Source organism: Heptranchias perlo, chromosome 12 (genome assembly GCF_035084215.1).
Source record: "Heptranchias perlo isolate sHepPer1 chromosome 12, sHepPer1.hap1, whole genome shotgun sequence".
Taxonomy (NCBI): Eukaryota; Metazoa; Chordata; class Chondrichthyes; order Hexanchiformes; family Hexanchidae; genus Heptranchias; species Heptranchias perlo.
In genome coordinates, this window is record NC_090336.1 from 16,772,625 (window position 1) to 16,796,203 (window position 23,579).

Consider the following 23,579-nt stretch of genomic DNA (forward strand, 5'->3'; position numbering starts at 1 on the left):
CCACTTCCTCACTCTCACCATCCAAATACACCGGGACTCCACACACCACTTCCTCACTCTCACCATCCAAATACACCGGGACTCCACACACCACTTCCTCACCCTCACCATCCAAATACACCGGGACTCCACACACCACTTCCTCACCCTCACCATCCAAATACACCGGGACTCCACACACCACTTCCTCACCCTCACCATCCAAATACACCGGGACTCCACACACCACTTCCTCACCCTCACCATCCAAATACACCGGGACTCTACACACCACTTCCTCACCCTCACCATCCAAATACACCGGGACTCCACACACCACTTCCTCACCCTCACCATCCAAATACACCGGGACTCTACACACCACTTCCTCACCCTCACCATCCAAATACACCGGGACTCCACACACCACTTCCTCACCCTCACCATCCAAATACACCGGGACTCTACACACCACTTCCTCACCCTCACCATCCAAATACACCGGACTCCACACACCACTTCCTCACTCTCACCATCCAAATACACCGGGACTCCACACACCACTTCCTCAATCCTCACCATCCAAGTACACCGGGAGAGTTAAATTGGCGCCCATTTTGTACGCCCTATGTGGCCAACTAAGGTTTCAGAACGGGATACAAAATGCGCGCGCATGCTCCCGACGGGAAGTGCGCAGGGCGCCATCTTGTTAAAGGGGGCTTGTGCGCCTAACGACTGCTGGCAATATGCAGACCAGCAAGATGATGACGCGAATCAGTGTGCAACGCTGATTTGAAGCCACCGCTGCCATTTTGGAACTCCACAATCCAGCCAATGCCCTTTCTTAACCTCGCACATCTGTACATGACATTAAACGGCATGAAGGGCCCCCCCTTCCCCCACCAACAACGTTAGAGGGACCATGAATACTTACAGGTTAGTTGCTAGATTATTTATTCTGGCTGTTGGTGCAATTATACACATTTTTGGCAGTTTCCTATACTTGGCTAAAGTTTTAGTTCTCTACCTGGAGTGATCTGGCTGGTTTTGCAGTCCTTTTTGTGCCCTTTAAAATATTGTGCTGAAAGAAGTTGCTTCCAGACATGGGTGGCCTGGTAGGACTTCCTCTGGGTATTGAACATGCCTGGAGTATGAAGAGAGGCCACGCAAAGCAGGCCAAGCTGCTAGAAAAGGGAGGAGGGGGGGGAGGAAGTGCAAGAGGAAGTGGAGGAAGAGGAAGGGAGGTTATAATGTTGATGTGCTCTTTCTGCAAGGGCTCTACGTGATCAGATTATTAATGAGCGGTACCAGTAACCTCAACTACACCTCCCCAATAACCAACAGTCCCACACTCCTTACCTTTCCTCAATCACTGATCATTACATCGTCCTCTTTCTGACAACACATAATGATTTCTCCCTCAGTTCACCACAGAAATAAGAACCACCACCAAAACCAAATGCAAATTCAAATCCAAATTTACCAATTCACTCATTAAATAACACATACAAAATGAAACTAATCACCCTTGTGCATCCCCTTAGTCCCTGTCTTCCATGTGCCTTTACCTTTCCTAGTGGTCCTACAAGGTGATCCCCCAGTGGCTGGAGCATGGGAGGTCGGAGGCTGCTGACCTTCAGTGGTGGAGCATGTAGATGGCCTTGGAGGATGACGTTTTTTTTCATTCGTTCATGGGATGTGGGCGTCGCTGGTGAGGCCGTCATTTATTGCCCAGGGTGGTCGTCTCCTCGTAGCAGACGTAATGTACAAAAACGCTCCGCTCCGGCTGATCAACGTGTACGCCCCAGCTCTGAAGAGCGAGCGGCTGGCCGTCTTCCAGCAGCTCCCACTGCTGCTGGCGACGTCCAAGCCGGTCATTCTCGGCGGTGACTTCAACTGCATCATCGATGCGGCTGGACGATCCGGCAGAGCCGAGAGCAAACTGGACACCATGTCCAAACTCCTGATGGAAGCGGTGAAAGACGCCAAGCTGTGTGACGTCTTCAGCAACCCTGCAGACGGAGCAGTGCGTCAATACACCTGGTCCAGACCAGACGGGTCCGTCCATTCCAGGATAGACTTCCTGTTTGCGTCCCCGAAGGTCAAGGTCAGATCCACCAAGGTCACACCGGTGTTCTTCTCTGACCACTGCCTCCTCCTGGCCGACTGTCATCTACAGGACGATCAGAGAGTGGGCAGGGGGACATGGAAGCTGAACGTGAAACTGTTGACCCCGGGAAACATTGAGGAACTGACGAGGGATTACAAAGGTTGGAGAACCGTAAAGCCCCTCTTTGATTCCCCAGTGCACTGGTGGGAAGCCATCAAGGCGAACATCAAGAGGTTCTTCATCCTCAAAGGTGTTCAGAAGGCGAGAGAGAGGCAGAGGGAAACGTCCCGACTCCAGAAAAGCATGCAGAATCTTCTCCTGCTTCAGTCGATGGGGATCGATGTCGGGGAGGAACTCAGAGAGGTGAAGGACCAGCAAGCCTCGCTCTTTGCCTCCGAGGCCTCCAAGATCATCTTCCGGTCCAGAGTCCGCTCCGTGGAGTGGGACGAGACTTGCTTGCGCTTCTGCTTCCAAAAGGTGCACAGAGAGAGCTCTGTGATCAGCAGCCTGAAGGAAGAGGACGGCTCGGTCACGTCCTCGCAGCCCGACATACTGAGGATCTGCAAATCCTTTTATGCCGGACTGTACGACGCGAAGCCCACAGACAGCGCGGCCTCCCAGTCCTTCTTGGCGTCTATCACGGAGGTTCTAGACGACAGCAAGCGGGAGAGTCTGGATCACCCGCTAACTCTGGACGAACTGACAAAGGCCGTCCGATCCTTCGAGAAGAGTAAGACTCCCGGAAGCGACGGCTTACCGGTGGAGTTGTACTCGGCTCTGTGGGACTGGATTGGCCCAGACCTGCTGGAAGTGTACGGGGGTATGCTCTTGGCAGGCAGCATGTCAGACTCCATGAGGAAAGGCATCATCACCCTCATCTACAAACGGAAGGGGGAGAGGGAAGAAATCAAAAATTGGCGACCCATCTCACGACTTATCGTGGACTACAAAATTCTGTCCAAGGTCATCGCCAATCGGGTCAAGTCAGCCCTGGAGGTGGTGATCCACCCCGATCAGACCTGCGCCGTACCCGGCAGGAAGATCTCTGATAGCCTGGCGCTACTCAGGGACACGATCGCCTACGTACAGGACAGGGGGGTGAACACCTGCCTGATCAGCCTGGACCAGGAGAAGACCTTTGACAGAATATCCCACACAAACATGATGGACGTGCTCTCCAAAATGGGGTTTGGGGAGCAAATCCACAATTGGATCCAACTGCTCTACACAAACATCAGTAGCGCAGTTTCAATCAACGGGTGGGAATCAGAAAGCTTTCCGATCAAATCTGGAGTCAGGCAGGGCTGTCCTCTCTCCTCCATCTTGTTCGTGTGTTGCATCGAGCCCTTTGCTGAGTCCATCAGGAGGGATGCGGGCATAAGAGGGGTGACAATCCCAGGCAGCGGAGGCACTCAGGTCAAGGCCTCCCTGTACATGGATGACGTCACCGTCTTTTGCTCGGATCAGCTGTCGGTCCGCAGATTGATGAGCATCTGCGACCAGTTCGAACTGGCCTCGGGGGCCAGGGTAAATCGTAGCAAGAGCGAGGCCATGTTCTTTGGGAACTGGACCGACCGATCCTTTGTCCCCTTCACCGTCAGGTCGGAGTACCTGAAGGTGCTGGAGATCTGGTTCGGGGGGGCCGGGGCGTGCACCAAAAACTGGGAGGAGCGCATTTCCAAGGTTAAGCAGAAACTGGGACTGTGGGATCGACGATCCCTCTCGATCGTGGGCAAGAACCTGGTCATCAGGTGCGAGGTGCTCTCGATGTTGCTGTACGTGGCGCAGGTCTGGCCCATACCTCGCTCGTGCGCCGCGACAGTCACCCGAGCCATCTTCCGCTTTGTCTGGAGATCAAAAATGGACCGTGTCCGCAGGGTCACGATGTACAAATCTCCGGAGAAAGGGGGGAAAGGCGTGCCCAACGTGGCCCTCATCCTGATGGCCACCTTTGTGTGCGGCTGCATCAAGCTGTGCATAGACCCTCAGTACGCAAACACAAAGTGTCACTACGTGCTGAGGTTCTACCTGTCCCCGGTGTTGAGAAGGATGGGCCTGGCCATGCTGCCAGGGAACGCTCCGTCCAGTTGGACCGTTCCGCCCCACCTGTCCTTCGTGGAAAAGTTTGTGCAGAAAAATACCTTTGACCAGATGGCGATCAGCAAGTGGTCCGCACGTAACGTCCTCAAGACCCTGAGGGAAAAGGAGATGGTGGATCCTGTCGGTTGGTTCCCTGAGCAGACTGTCAATGTCATTTGGCAGAATGCCTCATCGCCAGAGCTTTCAAACAAGCACCAAGACCTAACTTGGCTGGTGGTGAGAAGGGCCCTTCCCGTCAGATCCTTCATGCACTCCCGGACTCTCAGCGCCACCGCGCGCTGTCCCAGAGGAGGCTGCACTGGAGACGAGACCGTCAGCCACCTCCTTCTGGAATGTGCCTTTGCAAAGAAGGTCTGGAGAGAGATGCAGTGGTATCTGTCCAGGTTTGTCCCGAGCAGTTCCGTAACATAGGATTCTGTGCTCTATGGGCTGTTCCCAGGGACGTACACTGAGACGGACATCAACTGCTGCTAGAAGACCATCAATTCGGTGAAAGACGCCCTTTGGTCTGCCCGAAACTTGCTGGTCTTCCAGCGCAAGGAGCTGTCCTCGACCGAGTGTTGCAGACTGGCACATTCCAAGGTCCAGGACTACGTGCTGAGGGGCGCACTGAGGATGGGTGCAGCCGCTGCAAAGGCTCTGTGGGGAAAGGCAACCGTTTAGAGCCTTCCCGCCATTGTATACCGAGGGGCTGAAATCAGGGAAAAACCCCTCGGGCAGAATGTAAAATTCAAATTGATGTAATGAAACTGTAATGAATCTGTAATGAACCTGTAAAGAATCTGTAACGTACCTGTTATCAATAATCTGTATTGAGTGTAATGCAATGAGGCACCTTCGAGTGTCATGAACTGTAATTATGTCCAATGTGTTCATTGAACTGAACTTGATGTAACCTGCAAATTGTATGATCTGTATTGTGTATGTTTGGAATGTGATATGACAACTGTATTGTATGTACTGCTGCAAATTTTATGAATAAAGTATATTTTTTGAAAAAAAAAAATTATTGCCCATCCCTAATTGCCCTTGAGAAGGTGGTGGTGAGCCGCCTTCTTGAACTGCTGCAGTCCGTGTGGTGAAGGTTCTCCCACAGTGCTGTTAGGAAGGGAGTTCCACGATTTTGACCCAGCGACGATGAAGGAACGGCGATATATTTCCAAGTTGGGATGGTGTGTGACTTGGAGGGGAACGTCGAGCAGCTCTGGGTCTAGAGGGCTCGGCCTCAGAGGCACCATCTCGGCCTGGGCTGCAGCAGTCTGGACTGGCTGTCTGACAGGCAACAGCAAGGGCACCGGCAGAGTGGCAGGGGCAGGTGCAGCAATGCTGTCATCCTGAGAGAGGACAGCAGATTCCTGCTCCATGGAGCCACTGCCACTCTCCCAGGGTGGCGCCTCAACAATTCTGGTGATCTATTGGAGAACAGATTGCTGGACTGCAGTGATGCCCTTAAAGTCCCTTTCAACAGTGGTACCCAGAGCCATGATGGCAGTAGTCAGTCCTTTGATGGGAGCTGTTACATCAGTCATCAGATGCTGCATCATGGTGGGTTCCACAGGTGTGCTGATGGAGGTGCCCACCCGTTCCATGTGGGAAAGGATGGGCTCCAAACTCTGCACAAAGCCCTGTGCCAAGTTGGAGCTGGACTCCTCCATGCTCCTTGACATTGTGCACAGGCTTTCTGGCAGGCTTTCCAGTGCACCAAGCATTTGGTGGTGTATGCCCATCAGCCTTCTTCTATAACCTGGCCCATCGATGTCATCATCTGAATCCTCTGCAGCAGAACTTGTGAGCGACCTCGCTCTCCGGCGAGCTGGCATCTGCAGTATCCTTTCCCCCTGCCCTGGCTCCTGCGTATTTATGCCCAGTGTCTCACCATGTGCAGGTCCCTCCTCTATCCTATCCTCTAAAGTACGCGCAGCGTCAGTCTCTGAACTGGTGACTGCGATTATAAGATTGAGTGACGGTGTCTCTTCATTATTGTCTTCTTCCTCTTCCTCCACTGACTGGGAAGGTTCCAGTTCTTGGGTATCTGAAATGAAAAAGGGACAAGGGTTCAGTTGTGAGGAGCAAGGAGAAAGTAAGAAGTGTGTACCTCCACCATCTGCAACTTATGAGTCAGAGAGATTGTGGGATGAGGGAGAAGTGGGATAAGAGGGAGAGGATTAGGTATGCAGAGACCCTCATCATTGATCCCTCCAGCGCCGCCAGTGGCCATGGCCTCACAAAGCCCCTTCACAAGATGGCCAGTACTGTCTCCTTTATGGGTGTTAAAAAGTATAGGTGCGCCTGTCCTCCTCCAGTTCTTTTTTGCCGCCTACTGTTGTGCGCCACCTTCTCCTGCAAGGAAAATGGAAGTGTATCAGTGAGAGTCCTGCAAGATGTTTAGGTAATGTGGCTGTCATGGTTAAATAGCTGCTAGTGTGTGTGAGCTGTGAGTTGTGAGTGTGAGGCTTGCAACAGTGGCAATGTGCGTAAGGGTGAGGTGAAGCATCTGAGTTGAAGGATTGAGTGCTGATTGAAAGAGATTTTTGGTAGGTGGGTGATTTGAGCAGTGGATGAGGCTAGTGCTGCAGCTACAGTGAGAAGCCATTTGAAGATTGAACTCACACACCTTGACAACTCGAGTCAGATCATTAAACTTCTTCCTACACTGCATCCACGTTCTAGGAGCGATGCTCCAGCCATTGACCTCCGGTGCTACTTCCTCCTTCTGTCACCAGAATATATGTCTCGAGGGCCTCCTGCCCCCCTGAAGATACAGGATGTCCTTCTTTCACTCCACCTCTTGCACCAAGGCCTCCTGTGCAGCTTCAGACGACCTTGCTGTACGCTCTCTCATAGGCTGAGACATCTTCATACAACTTCTTCCCAAGCAATCCACTTCCTGACACCAATTCCATCAGCGGTGGAAGAGTTTCAGGCTGCCTTTAGGGAGCATTAGGCACATGCGACATCGTCGGACCCCTGCTGATGCGTGCAACCAATGAACAGCGCAGGTACAGCTGGCTACACGCAGCAATCATGGAAATCAGCAGGAAGCACAAATTTAACATACTGCCTGCTGCGCAATGAATGGGCATGAGTTAGTCATGATCACCATGCTTGTTTTCGGGGATTATCCAATTTAACTTCCCGGAAGTCTCACAATGCTTCCTCACCCTCACCATCCAAATACACCGGGACTCCACACACCACTTCCTCACCCTCACCATCCAAATACACCGGGACTCCACACACCACTTCCTCACCCTCACCATCCAAATACACCGGGACTCCACACACCACTTCCTCACCCTCACCATCCAAATACACCGGGACTCCACACACCACTTCCTCACCCTCACCATCCAAATACACCGGGACTCCACACACCACTTCCTCACCCTCACCATCCAAATACACCGGGACTCCACACACCACTTCCTCACCCTCCCAGAAGACTAAAAGACTATCCACTGCTGCTTCACCTTCATTGGTGCAACACACCAATGCTCTCTGCATCAATGCCTGACTTTCACCTTCACTTAAATACACCAGGACCAGAACCATCAATGACAACGAAAGGTTAAGTGTGAGATATCTGATCAAAGGAACAAAAGAGATCATAAATGGACCACACATAGAGTCAAGTTTATTTTTGAAGTGAGATACACTTTAAATACTTGCAGGGAAGAAATTTACAAGGCTATGGGGAAAGAGCAGGTGAATGGGACAAATTGGATAGCTTTGTCAAAAAGCCAGCACAGGCATGATGGGCCGAATGGCTTCCTCCTGTGCTGTACCTAATATGATACTGTGATACTATGATCCATCAAATAGTTTATGTTTTTAAACTAGTGTGAATGATTCCCAATCAGAATAAGTTGACTCTATAACCTACCTCTTTACTCAGTTATCTATTGACTCTATAACCCACCTCTTTACTCAGGTATCTATTGACTCTATAACCCACCTCTTTACTCAGGTATCTATTGACTCTATAACCCACCTCTTTACTCAGGTATCTATTGACTCTATAACCCACCTCTTTACTCACGTATCTATTGACTCTATAACCCACCTCTTTACTCACGTATCTATTGACTCTATAACCCACCTCTTTACTCAGGTATCTATTGACTCTATAACCCACCTCTTTACTCAGTTATCTATTGACTCTATAACCCACCTCTTTACTCAGTTATCTACTGACTCTATAACCCACCTCTTTACTCAGTTATCTATTGACTCTATAACCCACCTCTTTACTCAGTTATCTATTGACTCTATAACCCACCTCTTTACTCAGTTATCTATTGACTCTATAACCCACCTCTTTACTCAGTTATCTATTGACTCTATAACCCACCTCTTTACTCAGTTATCTATTGACTCTATAACCCACCTCTTTACTCAGTTATCTATTGACTCTATAACCCACCTCTTTACTCAGGTATCTATTGACTCTATAACCCACCTCTTTACTCAGTTATCTATTGACTCTATAACCCACCTCTTTACTCAGTTATCTACTGACTCTATAACCCACCTCTTTACTCAGTTATCGATTGACTCTATAACCCACCTCTTTACTCAGGTATCTACTGACTCTATAACCCACCTCTTTACTCAGTTATCTACTGACTCTATAACCCACCTCTTTACTCAGTTATCTACTGACTCTATAACCCACCTCTTTACTCAGTTATCTATTGACTCTATAACCCACCTCTTTACTCACGTATCTACTGACTCTATAACCCACCTCTTTACTCAGTTATCTACTGACTCTATAACCCACCTCTTTACTCAGTTATCTATTGACTCTATAACCCACCTCTTTACTCAGGTATCTACTGACTCTATAACCCACCTCTTTACTCAGTTATCTACTGACTCTATAACCCACCTCTTTACTCAGTTATCTATTGACTCTATAACCCACCTCTTTACTCAGGTATCTATTGACTCTATAACCCACCTCTTTACTCAGTTATCTACTGACTCTATAACCCACCTCATTTCTCAGTTATCTATTGACTCTATAACCCACCTCTTTACTCAGGTATCTACTGACTCTATAACCCACCTCTTTACTCAGTTATCTACTGACTCTATAACCCACCTCTTTACTCAGGTATCTATTGACTCTATAACCCACCTCTTTACTCAGTTATCTATTGACTCTATAACCCACCTCTTTACTCAGTTATCTACTGACTCTATAACCCACCTCTTTACTCACGTATCTATTGACTCTATAACCCACCTCTTTACTCAGTTATCTACTGACTCTATAACCCACCTCTTTACTCAGGTATCTATTGACTCTATAACCCACCTCTTTACTCAGTTATCTATTGACTCTATAACCCACCTCTTTACTCAGTTATCTACTGACTCTATAACCCACCTCTTTACTCAGTTATCTATTGACTCTATAACCCACCTCTTTACTCACGTATCTATTGACTCTATAACCCACCTCTTTACTCAGGTATCTATTGACTCTATAACCCACCTCTTTACTCAGTTATCTACTGACTCTATAACCCACCTCTTTACTCACGTATCTATTGACTCTGTAACCCACCTCTTTACTCAGTTATCTATTGACTCTATAACCCACCTCTTTACTCAGTTATCTATTGACTCTATAACCCACCTCTTTACTCAGTTATCTATTGACTCTATAACCCACCTCTTTACTCAGTTATCTATTGACTCTATAACCCACCTCTTTACTCAGGTATCTATTGACTCTATAACCCACCTCTTTAATCCAGGTATCTATTGACTCTATAACCCACCTCTTTACTCAGTTATCTATTGACTCTATAACCCACCTCTTTACTCAGTTATCTATTGACTCTATAACCCACCTCTTTACTCAGTTATCTACTGACTCTATAACCCACCTCTTTACTCAGTTATCTATTGACTCTATAACCCACCCTTTACTCAGTTATCTACTGACTCTATAACCCACCTCTTTACTCACGTATCTATTGACTCTATAACCCACCTCTTTACTCAGTTATCTATTGACTCTATAACCCACCTCTTTACTCAGTTATCTATTGACTCTATAACCCACCTCTTTACTCAGTTATCTATTGACTCTATAACCCACCTCTTTACTCAGTTATCTATTGACTCTATAACCCACCTCTTTACTCAGTTATCTATTGACTCTATAACCCACCTCTTTACTCAGTTATCTATTGACTCTATAACCCACCTCTTTACTCAGGTATCTATTGACTCTATAACCCACCTCTTTACTCAGTTATCTATTGACTCTATAACCCACCTCTTTACTCAGTTATCTACTGACTCTATAACCCACCTCTTTACTCAGTTATCGATTGACTCTATAACCCACCTCTTTACTCAGGTATCTACTGACTCTATAACCCACCTCTTTACTCAGTTATCTACTGACTCTATAACCCACCTCTTTACTCAGTTATCTACTGACTCTATAACCCACCTCTTTACTCAGTTATCTATTGACTCTATAACCCACCTCTTTACTCACGTATCTACTGACTCTATAACCCACCTCTTTACTCAGTTATCTACTGACTCTATAACCCACCTCTTTACTCAGTTATCTATTGACTCTATAACCCACCTCTTTACTCAGGTATCTACTGACTCTATAACCCACCTCTTTACTCAGTTATCTACTGACTCTATAACCCACCTCTTTACTCAGTTATCTATTGACTCTATAACCCACCTCTTTACTCAGGTATCTATTGACTCTATAACCCACCTCTTTACTCAGTTATCTACTGACTCTATAACCCACCTCATTTCTCAGTTATCTATTGACTCTATAACCCACCTCTTTACTCAGGTATCTACTGACTCTATAACCCACCTCTTTACTCAGTTATCTACTGACTCTATAACCCACCTCTTTACTCAGGTATCTATTGACTCTATAACCCACCTCTTTACTCAGTTATCTATTGACTCTATAACCCACCTCTTTACTCAGTTATCTACTGACTCTATAACCCACCTCTTTACTCACGTATCTATTGACTCTATAACCCACCTCTTTACTCAGTTATCTACTGACTCTATAACCCACCTCTTTACTCAGGTATCTATTGACTCTATAACCCACCTCTTTACTCAGTTATCTATTGACTCTATAACCCACCTCTTTACTCAGTTATCTACTGACTCTATAACCCACCTCTTTACTCAGTTATCTATTGACTCTATAACCCACCTCTTTACTCACGTATCTATTGACTCTATAACCCACCTCTTTACTCAGGTATCTATTGACTCTATAACCCACCTCTTTACTCAGTTATCTACTGACTCTATAACCCACCTCTTTACTCACGTATCTATTGACTCTGTAACCCACCTCTTTACTCAGTTATCTATTGACTCTATAACCCACCTCTTTACTCAGTTATCTATTGACTCTATAACCCACCTCTTTACTCAGTTATCTATTGACTCTATAACCCACCTCTTTACTCAGTTATCTATTGACTCTATAACCCACCTCTTTACTCAGGTATCTATTGACTCTATAACCCACCTCTTTAATCCAGGTATCTATTGACTCTATAACCCACCTCTTTACTCAGTTATCTATTGACTCTATAACCCACCTCTTTACTCAGTTATCTATTGACTCTATAACCCACCTCTTTACTCAGTTATCTATTGACTCTATAACCCACCTCTTTACTCAGTTATCTACTGACTCTATAACCCACCTCTTTACTCAGTTATCTATTGACTCTATAACCCACCCTTTACTCAGTTATCTATTGACTCTATAACCCACCTCTTTACTCAGGTATCTATTGACTCTATAACCCACCTCTTTACTCAGGTATCTATTGACTCTATAACCCACCTCTTTACTCAGGTATCTACTGACTCTATAACCCACCTCTTTACTCAGTTATCTACTGACTCTATAACCCACCTCTTTACTCACGTATCTATTGACTCTATAACCCACCTCTTTACTCAGTTATCTACTGACTCTATAACCCACCTCTTTACTCACGTATCTATTGACTCTATAACCCACCTCTTTACTCAGTTATCTATTGACTCTATAACCCACCTCTTTACTCAGTTATCTACTGACTCTATAACCCACCTCTTTACTCAGTTATCTATTGACTCTATAACCCACCTCTTTACTCAGTTATCTATTGACTCTATAACCCACCTCTTTACTCAGGTATCTATTGACTCTATAACCCACCTCTTTACTCAGGTATCTATTGACTCTATAACCCACCTCTTTACTCAGTTATCTACTGACTCTATAACCCACCTCTTTACTCAGTTATCTACTGACTCTATAACCCACCTCTTTACTCAGTTATCTATTGACTCTATAACCCACCTCATTACTCAGGTATCTATTGACTCTATAACCCACCTCTTTACTCAGGTATCTATTGACTCTATAACCCACCTCTTTACTCAGGTATCTATTGACTCTATAACCCACCTCATTACTCAGGTATCTATTGACTCAATATCCCACCTCTTTACTCAGTTATCTATTGACTCTATAACCCACCTCTTTACTCAGGTATCTATTGACTCTATAACCCACCTCTTTACTCAGGTATCTATTGACTCTATAACCCACCTCTTTACTCAGTTATCTATTGACTCTATAACCCACCTCTTTACTCAGGTATCTACTGACTCTATAACCCACCTCTTTACTCAGTTATCTACTGACTCTATAGCCCACCTCTTTACTCAGTTATCTATTGACTCTATAACCCACCTCATTTCTCAGTTATCTATTGACTCTATAACCCACCTCTTTAATCCAGGTATCTATTGACTCTATAACCCACCTCTTTACTCAGGTATCTACTGACTCTATAACCCACCTCTTTACTCAGTTATCTACTGACTCTATAACCCACCTCTTTACTCAGTTATCTATTGACTCTATAACCCACCTCATTTCTCAGTTATCTATTGACTCTATAACCCACCTCTTTAATCCAGGTATCTATTGACTCAATATCCCACCTCTTTACTCAGGTATCTATTGACTCTATAACCCGCCTCTTTACTCAGGTATCTATTGACTCTATAACCCACCTCATTTCTCAGTTATCTATTGACTCTATAACCCACCTCTTTAATCCAGGTATCTATTGACTCAATATCCCACCTCTTTACTCAGGTATCTATTGACTCTATACACCATCTGCTCATCCAGGTATCTATTCAACTGAAAGACAAAGGTGACTATCAGCACTTCACGTTAGTGACTTGTTCTACCGTTCTAGTGATTCAGCTACTCAATTGAAGTGGCAATGATTATACAGATGTATTTAATGTACCTAGATAGATTAATCATTGAAAATTCCCTCACATAACAAGGCAACCTTTCCAACTAAATCTTGTGCCTCGTGAAGGGTCTTATTGCATAGCATGAGATCACACATATCACTTGTTCTGGCTGCCTTAAACAGTAAGTTGATATTTGAACCAAGTCAAATGACGGTAAATCACCTTTTAAAAAAAACTTACCGCAGGAAGTGCAAAAAACGATATTGCGAACACGGAGAAGCATGAAGCAATGGTTCTGCCGATCCAGGTCTGCGGGACCTTGTCGCCATATCCAATTGTTGTAACTGTCACCTGTGTAGGAAAAGACCAGCTTGTGAATTTTAGGATTACTGTCAAAGGAATTTCTGCTGTAACAAATCTCAGAAATTAAATTAAATTGATTCAGGTTGACTCATTTTCCTAAATCATTGATTTGGCAATCTTTGTGTTTAAATTTTTTAAAGTTTATGATTTTGAAAAAAATCACAAAATTTTAAACTCAAAGGCTGCCAAATCAATAATTAGGAAGATGAGTCAAATTGAATCAACTTAATTCCATTTCTGAAATTTTGGTACATTACTGCCGCAGATTTTTTTAAAATTAAGATGCACCAATGGGACGTATTCAAGAGACAAACTACATTTAAATGTAAAGAAAAGGAAGGGTCAAGGTCATGAAACTCATTTATCTCTCTACAGGAGTTTAGTACTTCCAGCATTTTGTGCCCTTATTTCACATTCTCACATTCTCATCAGTTAGTGTTCTGTTTGGGGGTGGAAGGAATTGCTTTTTTTGGGGTATCAGCAGGTTTGGTCCCTTTTTTAAGCATCAGTGACCCGCGCTCCCTGCCTCATTTCATGAGATGTCTGTTAAAGGGTCAAACTCATATGAGTTTGCTTTAATTATTCTGGCGTTGCCGGCACTACCGATGGTTTCACTTGTGCTCGGCTGCGCCATTTTAAAAGGGGGGTACAGGAACAGAGAGACCTGGGGGTGTACATTCACAAATCTTTGTAGATGGCAGGACAAGTTGATAAGGCTTTGCACTACCACCGAAGGCAAGTTTCTACCCCGAGGTGCTGATAACGTCACTGGGAGAGAGCTGAACTGAAATTGCTACTGGTCTGAATGCTCAGAATCCGACGGTCGAAATGGTCACATTACAGCCGAGGTTTTCTGAGCACAGGGCAACATGCCTGTGATATTCCCGGTGAGGTACCTTGGACAACGCGTGCAGGGAAAATGACCCCTTATAGGTCAAACCCAGCTGAATCACAGATGCAAAAATTGCATCCAGGTCAGGAATAGAATCATGGAATCTTACAGCACAGAAGGAGGCTATTCGGCCCATCGTGCCTCTGCTGGCTCTTTGAAAGAGCTGTCCAGTTAGTCCTATTCCCCCAGTTCTTTTCCCACAGCCTTGCAAGTTTTGCCTATTTAAGTATATATCCAATTCCCTTTTGAAAGTTATTATTGAATTTGCTCCCAACCGCCCTTTCAGGAAGTGCATTCCAGATCATAACAACTCGCTGCGTAAAATCACCCCTCTGGTTCTTTTGACAATGATCTTAAATCTGTGTCCTCTGGTTACCGACCCTACTGCCACTGCAAACAGTTTTGCATTATTTACTTCATCAAAACCCCTCTTAATTTTGAACACCTCTATCACATCTCCTCTTAACCTTTTCTGTTCTAAGGAGAACAACCCCAGCTTCTCCAGTCTCTCCACATAACTGAAGTCCCTCATCCCTGGGATCATTCTGGTAAATCTCCTCTCTAAGGTCTTGACATCCTTCCTAAAGTGAGGTGCCCAGAAATGGACATGATACTCCAGCTGAGGCCTAACCAGTGTTTTATAACAGTTTAGCATTACTTCCTTGCTTTTGTACTTCATGCCTCTGTTTATAAAGCGAAGGATCCTGAATGCTTTTTTAACAGCCTGATCAACTTGTCCTGCCACTGACAAAGATTTGTGAACGTACACCCCCAGGTCTCTCTGTTCCTGTACCCCTTTTAAAATGACGCAGCCGAGCACAAGTGAAACCATCGGTAATCACGGCAGCGCCGGAATAATTAAAGCGAAATACCACCAATGCTGGAAATCTGAAATAAAAACAGAAAATGCTGGAAATACTTAGCAGGTCAGGCACCATCTGTGGAGAGAGAAACCTGAGCAGCGAATACAGTATACTAAGTTGAAAGGAGTATAAGTAAACCGCTGTTTCACCTGAATGGAGTGTTTGGGGCCCTGGACGATGGGAAGGGAGGAGGTGAAGGGGCAGGTGTTGCATCTCCTGAGCTCACACAGGAAGGTGCCGTGGGGGGGGGTGGAGAGCGGGTGTTGGGGGTGATGGAAGAGTGGACTAGGGTGTCACGGAGGGAACAGTCCCCTTGGAATGCTGAAAGGGGAGGGGAGGGGAAGATGTGTTTAGTGGTGGTATCGCACTCCCTTCCCACCTTCTAGGGCCCCAAACACTCCTTCCAGGTGAAACAGTGGTTTACTTGTACTTCTTTAAACTTAGTAAACTGTATTCACTGCTCACGATGCGGTCTCCTCTACATTAGGGAGACCAAACGCAGACTGGGCGATCGCTTTCCTGAACACCTCCGTTCAGTCCGCAAGCGTAATCCTGAGCTTCCGGTTGCTTACCATTTTAATTCTCCATCCCATTCCCACTCTGACCTCGGCCTCTTACACTGTTCCAATGAAGCTCAATGGAGACTCGAGGAGCAGCACCTCATCTTTCGATTGGGCACTTTACAACTTTCCGGACTCACTATTGATTTCAAAAACTTCAGATCATAACTACTGTTCCCATTTTTTCGGACAGCAGGTGCTGGTAATGGTTCTGATATTGCCATTTACAGCTCCTCTAGACCCATCTTTTGTTTCTTTACTTGTCCCATTACCGCCGACTTTTGCCTTGCACCATCACAAATCCGGAAGGCAAATGGAATATTGGCCTTTATTTCTAGGGGGATGGAGTATAAAAGTAGGGAAGTCATGCTACAACTGTACAGGGTGCTGGTGAGACCACACCTGGAGTACTGCGTACAGTTCTGGTGCCCTTATTTAAGGAAGGACATACTTGCATTGGAGGCAGTTCAGAGAAGGTTCACTAGGTTGATTCCGGGTATGGAAGGGTTGTCTTATGAGGAAAGATTGAACAGGTTGGGTCTATACTCATTGGAGTTTAGAAGAATGAGAGGAGATCTTATTGAAACATACAAGATTCTGAGGAGACTCGATAGGGTAGATGCTGAGAGGATGTTACCCCTCATAGGTGAATCTAAAACTAGGGGGCATAGTCTCAGAATAAGGGGTCGCCCGTTTAAGATGGAAATGAGGAGGAATTTCTTCTCCCAGAGGGTCGTGAATCTTTGGAATTCTTTACCCCAAAAAGCAGTGGAGGCTGAGTCATTGAATACATTCAAGGCTGAGTTAGACAAATTTTTGATCAGCAAGGGAGTCAAAGGATATGGAGAAAAGGTGGGAAAGTGGAGTTGAGGTAAAAATCAGATCAGCCATGATCTCATTGAATGGCGGAGCAGGCTCGAGGGGCTGAATGGCCTACTCCTGCTCCTATCTCTTATGGTCTTAACACCCCTTTTGTCATTTAATCACACCTGCCCTCCACCCTATCACAGACCTTCCCTTTTGTTCTTTCCTCTCCTCTCCCCACCCTCCCCCTTTCCACCCCTTTTCCCCCCTGGTTCCGTACTTACTTATAAACTGTTAAATCTCTAACTTCTTCCAGTTCTGATGAAAGGTCATCGACCTGAAACGTTAACTCTGTTTCTCTCTCCTCAGATGCTGCCTGACCCGCTGAGTGTTTTCCAGCATTTTCTGTTTTAATGCCGGAATAATTAAGCACGGCCTACATCACTTGGTGTTCACTGATGGTGCCACTCATTTTTTTTAAAAGTCTGTCTCTGAATAAAACTCCAGTGTTAGAGCCAGGAGTACTTCATGGGAGCTTTGCTTTTTAGAAGTTAATTGCAAAGGAGAGGGGTCAGGATCATAAAGGTACGGGGACACTGTGAAACAGTATCTGAGGTGTTCAGCTCTCATTCCGAACTGAAAAAAAGATATTCTTTTGTTTGAAATCAGATACTTAACAAGTTCCCACAAGTAAAAGCCTTGTTAGAGATATTTTTTTCTCTCTCTCTCTCTTTTTAATTCAGCAATGATTAGGGGAACAATGTAATGGAGCACAGCTGGGGAGCATGTGCCTGAACAAAAAAAGAAAGGATTAGAAATGTGAAGTCACACGACAGAACGATACTGATCTGAAGGAAAAGCTTCAGCTTTCAGTCTGGGAGGCAGAGCCACCGACTGATACCAGTGCACAGATGTAACGCAGCTTTATCAATAATTCACCAACGTACACACCCCTGGTTTTCATTTGAAGTGCGACCAGGCGTCCTATTACAGTATCGCACTGTTTCCTTCATTGAAAAAAAAAGCCAACACTGCAGTTGGGAGCTTATCGCTAAATAAAGCCTTTCGTTCTACTGCAAGTTTTAACAAACTATCAGATTACTGGTACTGTAGAAGAAATAGGAAGCACTTTAAACTGGAGAATGGAGAGAGAGAGATAGGATAGTAACTTGCATTCTAGTTCAGCTGAAAAGGGATCACAAAGAGCCACTCCCACCCAAAAAAAACACAAAACAGGAACTCTGCACCTTAATTTATAGTTCGCAACTAAGGGAATGCCACTTACACATTTAAAGTGATTTTTACCAATGGCAGGTGGAAAGATGGCACGCAGTTACGAGTCCAACTTTTTGCATTAGTGCAACCCATCGACTGCATTCCGTGGTAGATTGTTAGTTTTCTGGTCCCTCTGGATCACTGTTCAATTCATGCAGTGACCCTTCACCAGAATGCTGATGCGATGTGTCCATTTATAGAATGGATATATTGGAGCCATGATAAAGATGCAAAGTTGATTCACTAGGTCGAGTCCAGGGCTGAAATCAGTGGAGCAGTGAAGTTTGTGTGTGTGTGTGTTGGGGAGGGGGGCGTTGGGGGGTGTAAAAGTGTTGTACATTATGAAAAGGTTTGAGAGGATAAATAGATTATTTTCACTGATTGGTGAATCGGTAACCAGGGCACATAAACTCGGTGCCAGAAGGGTTAAGGTCGGAAAGGATTTTTTTTTTCACACAAAGAATATGGAATGCTTTACAACAAGTGAGTGATGAAGCCGAATTAATCACGGAGAATTAGATAAACAATTGAAGAAGAAAAATATTAAAGAGTACGGGGTAAAGAGCAGAGTGGATAACTCCAATGTGCAGCCAGCACTGGCACAGACACAATGGTCTCCTTCTGGCTGATATTTCTATGATTCTATGCACATAGTTTATAACTTTCCGTCGAACACACACCCTGAGATCCTCCATACGTTCTTGGTCCTAACTCAAGTGAACAGTGTTTGAATGAACAGTAGGTTCTGGTCAGCAGTTTGGAATGACTTGGGTCGACGTGTCGGCAAAATCTGTAGCTCAAACCGCAAAGGATTTTTTTTTGGCAAAGTTGCTATCAACAGAAAACCTAACTGTCCAGACATTGTTAACAGTTAAATGGGTACTTAACCCAAAAGCCATAGGTGTTTTTCTCAAATTAATAAAATAATGAAAATTGGAAATCTAGGAGGATTACTGGTGAGAATCTCTTGTGGTTTTGAAAGGAAGGTGAACCCCATGTAATGTCCAGTGAAACAAAGCTCAGCATCATTTCAATGTAAACATTGCTTGCCGTGACACCTGCCACTGCTTAAACTACATAGACACTGGCCTAAGGCAAGATGATGGCAGTGTACCTTCATCATTGGTGATGCAATGCGTCTAATCGTTCGTTTATAATCCAAGGCTTTTGTGGTAGTAATGAGTAAACTTTGGTCTTTGTCCTGTGAGAGATCTGTGACATTTCTCCATGAAGGCAGATTCGCTTTGAGATATCAAATTGAGGGCATTCTTTTTCATGATGTTTCTGAGTATTCTTTTCTCTCTCTCTCTCGCTCTCTCTCACACTCACACAATCACACAAACACATGGAGATTTTAAGGTGGAACTTCAGGACGGTAAAATGTACTCAAAAATTTGCAGTGATCTTACAAAAAAAGTATCCCAAGTCATTGAGTAGTTCTCCAGGACAGAATCAATCTACTCCTGTCCCCTGTCTGCTCCCCACCAGGGACAATCAGATGGGGTTCATCACTGGGGTTTGCAAATCTAAAATTAATCAAATGTAATAGCGATAAGTCTCATACTTCTGGTATAGTATAATCTACTAATTGTTTTGTTTATATTGACCTGGTGTAATAATCCACGCTCAGTGTTTAAAACTTGGGACCTCCAGCTGTAGCAACATCATAAATTCATTTATAAAGAATACGTTTATGATTTGATTGTACTTAGCTAGCAGATAATATAAATGTAAAGAGTAAGTGCTTTTATTAAAAGGTAAAAGCATAGTTAAAGAGAGTGTGGGATCATTCAAGGATGAAAGGGGAATCTAATAGTGGAGGATAAAAGTTATTAAATAAACATATTGTGTCAGTTTTTACAAATGATGGTGGAATTGAGAATGTAGGTGTTCTAGGGGAGGATTTGGAACAACTATTAGAGATAACTATAGAAAAAGAATTGGTTATAACAAAACTAACAGAACCTAAGATCGATACGTCATTGGGCCCTGATGGTATGCACCCTTGGCTATTGAATGAAGTTGGACAGGAGATAGCAGAGGCTCTGATCACAATTCTCAATCCTCTTTAGATACATAAATTGTGCTGTGGGGCTGGACAGTAGTTGATGTAAGATTTCTGTTCAAGAAGGGAGAAGAGGATAAATTGGGTAACTACAGACTAGTTAGTCTAATGTCAGATGTGGAGAAACTCTTAGAATCCATAATTCAAGATCAAATTAGTCAGCATTTAAAAATACATGGGTTAATCACGGATTTGGTAAAAGCAAGTCATGGTTAATAGAGGTTTTTGAAGAAGTTATTGATTGGATTGATAAAGGGAATGCAGTCTAAATGGATTTTCAGAGCACGTTTGATAAGATATTTCACAGGACGCTTGTTAAAACAATTCAGGCATGTGTAAGAGGAAATGTGGCTAAATGGATACAAAGTTGGCTGATGGACATGAAACAATGGGTTAGGGCAAATGGGTGTTGCTTGGATTGGAGAAGGGATGGATTTGCTGTACCCCAGAGGTCAGTGCTGGATCCGTATTTGCTCTCAGCATATATAGATGATTTAGACTTTGGCAATAGAAACCACAATCTCCTTTGCTGATGACACAAAAGTCAGGGGTTTGGTAAACAGCAAAGAGGATTTTAAAAGACTTTAGGAAGATATAGACAGGTTACAAGAAGGGGGAGACAGATGACAGATACAATTTAATGTAGATAAACATGATGCAATACATATTGGGAGGAAAGACAAGGAATGGGAGTATACCTTCAATGGAAAAATGATGAACTGTGTGAAAGAACAGAGACAGAAAGAAAATTTGGGGTTCATATACATAATTCCTTAAAAGTGGAATGTAGGTAGATACATCCATAAACAAAGGCCAAAATATTTGGGATTTTTTTAATAGGGCATAGCGTACAAGAATAAAGAAGTAATGATAAATTTATACAAAGCTTTGGTTAGGTCACAGTTGAAGAACTGCATGCAGTTTTGGGTGCCTCATTATGGAAAGGACATGAGAGCTACAGAGAGGTGTGCAGTGCAGGTTCACCAGGAAGATGCCAGCAATGGGAAACCATTATTATGAGGAGAGACTTGAGTTGTTGGGAGCATTTGCAGTGGAGAAGAGAAGGCGAAGGGAAGGTTTCATCGAGATTTTTTAAAATTATGAAGAGTTTGCATAGGGTTAATTGGAAAAGAATATTTCCTCTGGTTGGGCAGTTGCGATCAGGGGTCAGCAATTTAAAATTGTCATTAAGGGTGTAGAGAGAGAGGTGAGGAGAATTTTTTTTTACTGAAAGGGCTGTTGGAACATGGAATGCTTTGCCACAGGGAATGATTGAGGAGAGACCATTGTATCTTTTAAAGGTGAACTGGATAAATATTTGAAGCAGAGGTAGATACAGGATATGAGGAGAAAGCAGGACAGTGGATTAGTATTGGATTGCTCCAGTAAAAAGTCAGCACAGACATGGCGGGCCAAATGGCCTCCTTCTCTGCTTTAAACTCCTATGGTTCAAAGAAGTCATTTTTCTTCCTGATGGAAGATTGAATGAATAAAAAAATTGATTCATTTCTTAGAAATGTCCAGGACATGGAGAAGGAATTTGGCAGGGATTTGAAATTAGTATCCTTTTGGCACTTCATACTGTCATACATCCCTTAGCCAGATCTCATTTACTCCAGTGCCAATTCAGTTTGTCATAGTAAATGGGAAGAACCTCAACTCCCTTAGCCACTGTAAATCAGGGCTCAACATTGCTTACAAAACCACGTCACACCAAGCAGACTTTGGGTTCCGTATAATGTCTCGTTGGAACCGACAGCACAAGTTTCTCATTAACCTTCCAAGATATCAATCAGAAAATTGTAACGGGAGAAGACAAGAGTTGTAGCTGAGCAGAAAATTACAGGAGTGCTTCAAACTGAAAACAGCAGATAGCAATTATCCCTGGCCCCTATTACAGACTTTTACAGTCCATTTCCTTATCGGGTCGGATTGCTAAAGTAATCTCCAGTTCCCAAATGACACCGCCAAGCGGAGAGCTATCCCACTTAAAGACACTTACCACACCCCACCACAGGGCATCTGCGTAGCTACCAAACTGTTGGGAGCCACTGTCGTCTACAGCGTCTTTTTCAGCCAGATACACAAAGTAGGAGGAAAAGATCAGGCCCAGGAATCCAATGTACAGAGTGGTGATGAGCTCCTGTTCAAAGGCAAAGTCAGAACAAAATTAAACATCAGGCATTTGTTACTCTGCGTAGTTCTCTTAACCTAAAACTTTTATTATTGAGTATGTTTTTGTGCTGGTGAGGGATGTCATTAACATAGGAACATTAGGATCAGGAGTAGGTCATACAGCCCCTCGAGCCTGCTCCACCATTCAATGAGATAATGGCTGATCTGTACCTCAACTCCATTTACCCGGCTTAGTTCCATATCCCTTGATACCCTTACCTTTCAAAAATCTATTGATTTCAGTCTCAAAAGCTCCAATTGTCCAAGCATCTAAAGCCTTTTGGGGGAGAGAATTTCAGATTTCCATTACCCTTTGTGTGTAAAAGTGCTTCCTGATTTCCCTCCTAAATGCCATAGCTCTAATTTTAAGATTAAGTCTCCTCGTTCGTGATTTCCCACCAGAGGAAATAGTTTCTCTGCATCTACCAAATCAAATCTTCTTAACATTTTAAACACCTCGATCAGATCACCCCTTAATCTTCTATGCTTAAGGGAATACAAGCCACGTTTAACAGGTATCAGTTTTTCATTTCATTTGAAACCAGGGTCAGAATCAATCACCCTCGGGTCAGGTGCAAAGTGATGCTCCCTCCGCACTGGCTCAAAAACTTGTCTCAACTCCAACCTCAGAACAGCACCCCTACAACACCAGTGTAACATTTCCACCCTCTTAACCAGCTCTTCGAGTGGCATTCATGGGAGAGACTGGCAATTTCTCCTGTGAGAGTGCTGTGAATTTAAACCCACCATAAATTGGGCTGAGATTGCCCAAAACCTATTTCACTGCTAATAATGAGGAGATGCTTTCATCTCATCAGCCTGAATCAGATTTGAACCCAGATTCTAGAGGGGTAAAGCATGTGACCCATTGCAACACCCTGTTCCTACTCATTTCTCTTAATCTAAAAGTTTGTGATTATCAGACTTTCTCATAGACAATGACTAAATCTGTGAGTCGAGACTTGGAGGGCATGATTTTTATCTGGAGCCGGAAACAGAGCGGGGTTTGGGGGAGGGGGGGTAGATCTTTGTGTGGGAAACGGAAGTGAAGTGAACGCATCGGAATCTGCGATCGCAACTTAATCCAAAGCGA

General features: G+C 44.4%; 1 protein-coding gene across 6 annotated transcripts in view; it reads right to left on the reverse strand.

The window, feature by feature from the left end:
• The window catches only part of LOC137327844 (potassium voltage-gated channel subfamily KQT member 1), a 699,654-nt gene that overhangs the window by 465,516 nt on the left and 210,559 nt on the right, over positions 1 to 23,579 (reverse strand). For all 6 annotated transcript variants that reach the window (XM_067993703.1, XM_067993699.1, XM_067993701.1 and 3 more), the window contains exons 7-8: positions 22,314 to 22,454; positions 13,730 to 13,840 (exon numbers count right to left, since the gene is read on the reverse strand). In XM_067993703.1, the coding sequence (XP_067849804.1) occupies positions 13,730 to 13,840; positions 22,314 to 22,454 (252 nt within the window). The remainder of the gene's footprint in view (positions 1 to 13,729; positions 13,841 to 22,313; positions 22,455 to 23,579) is intronic.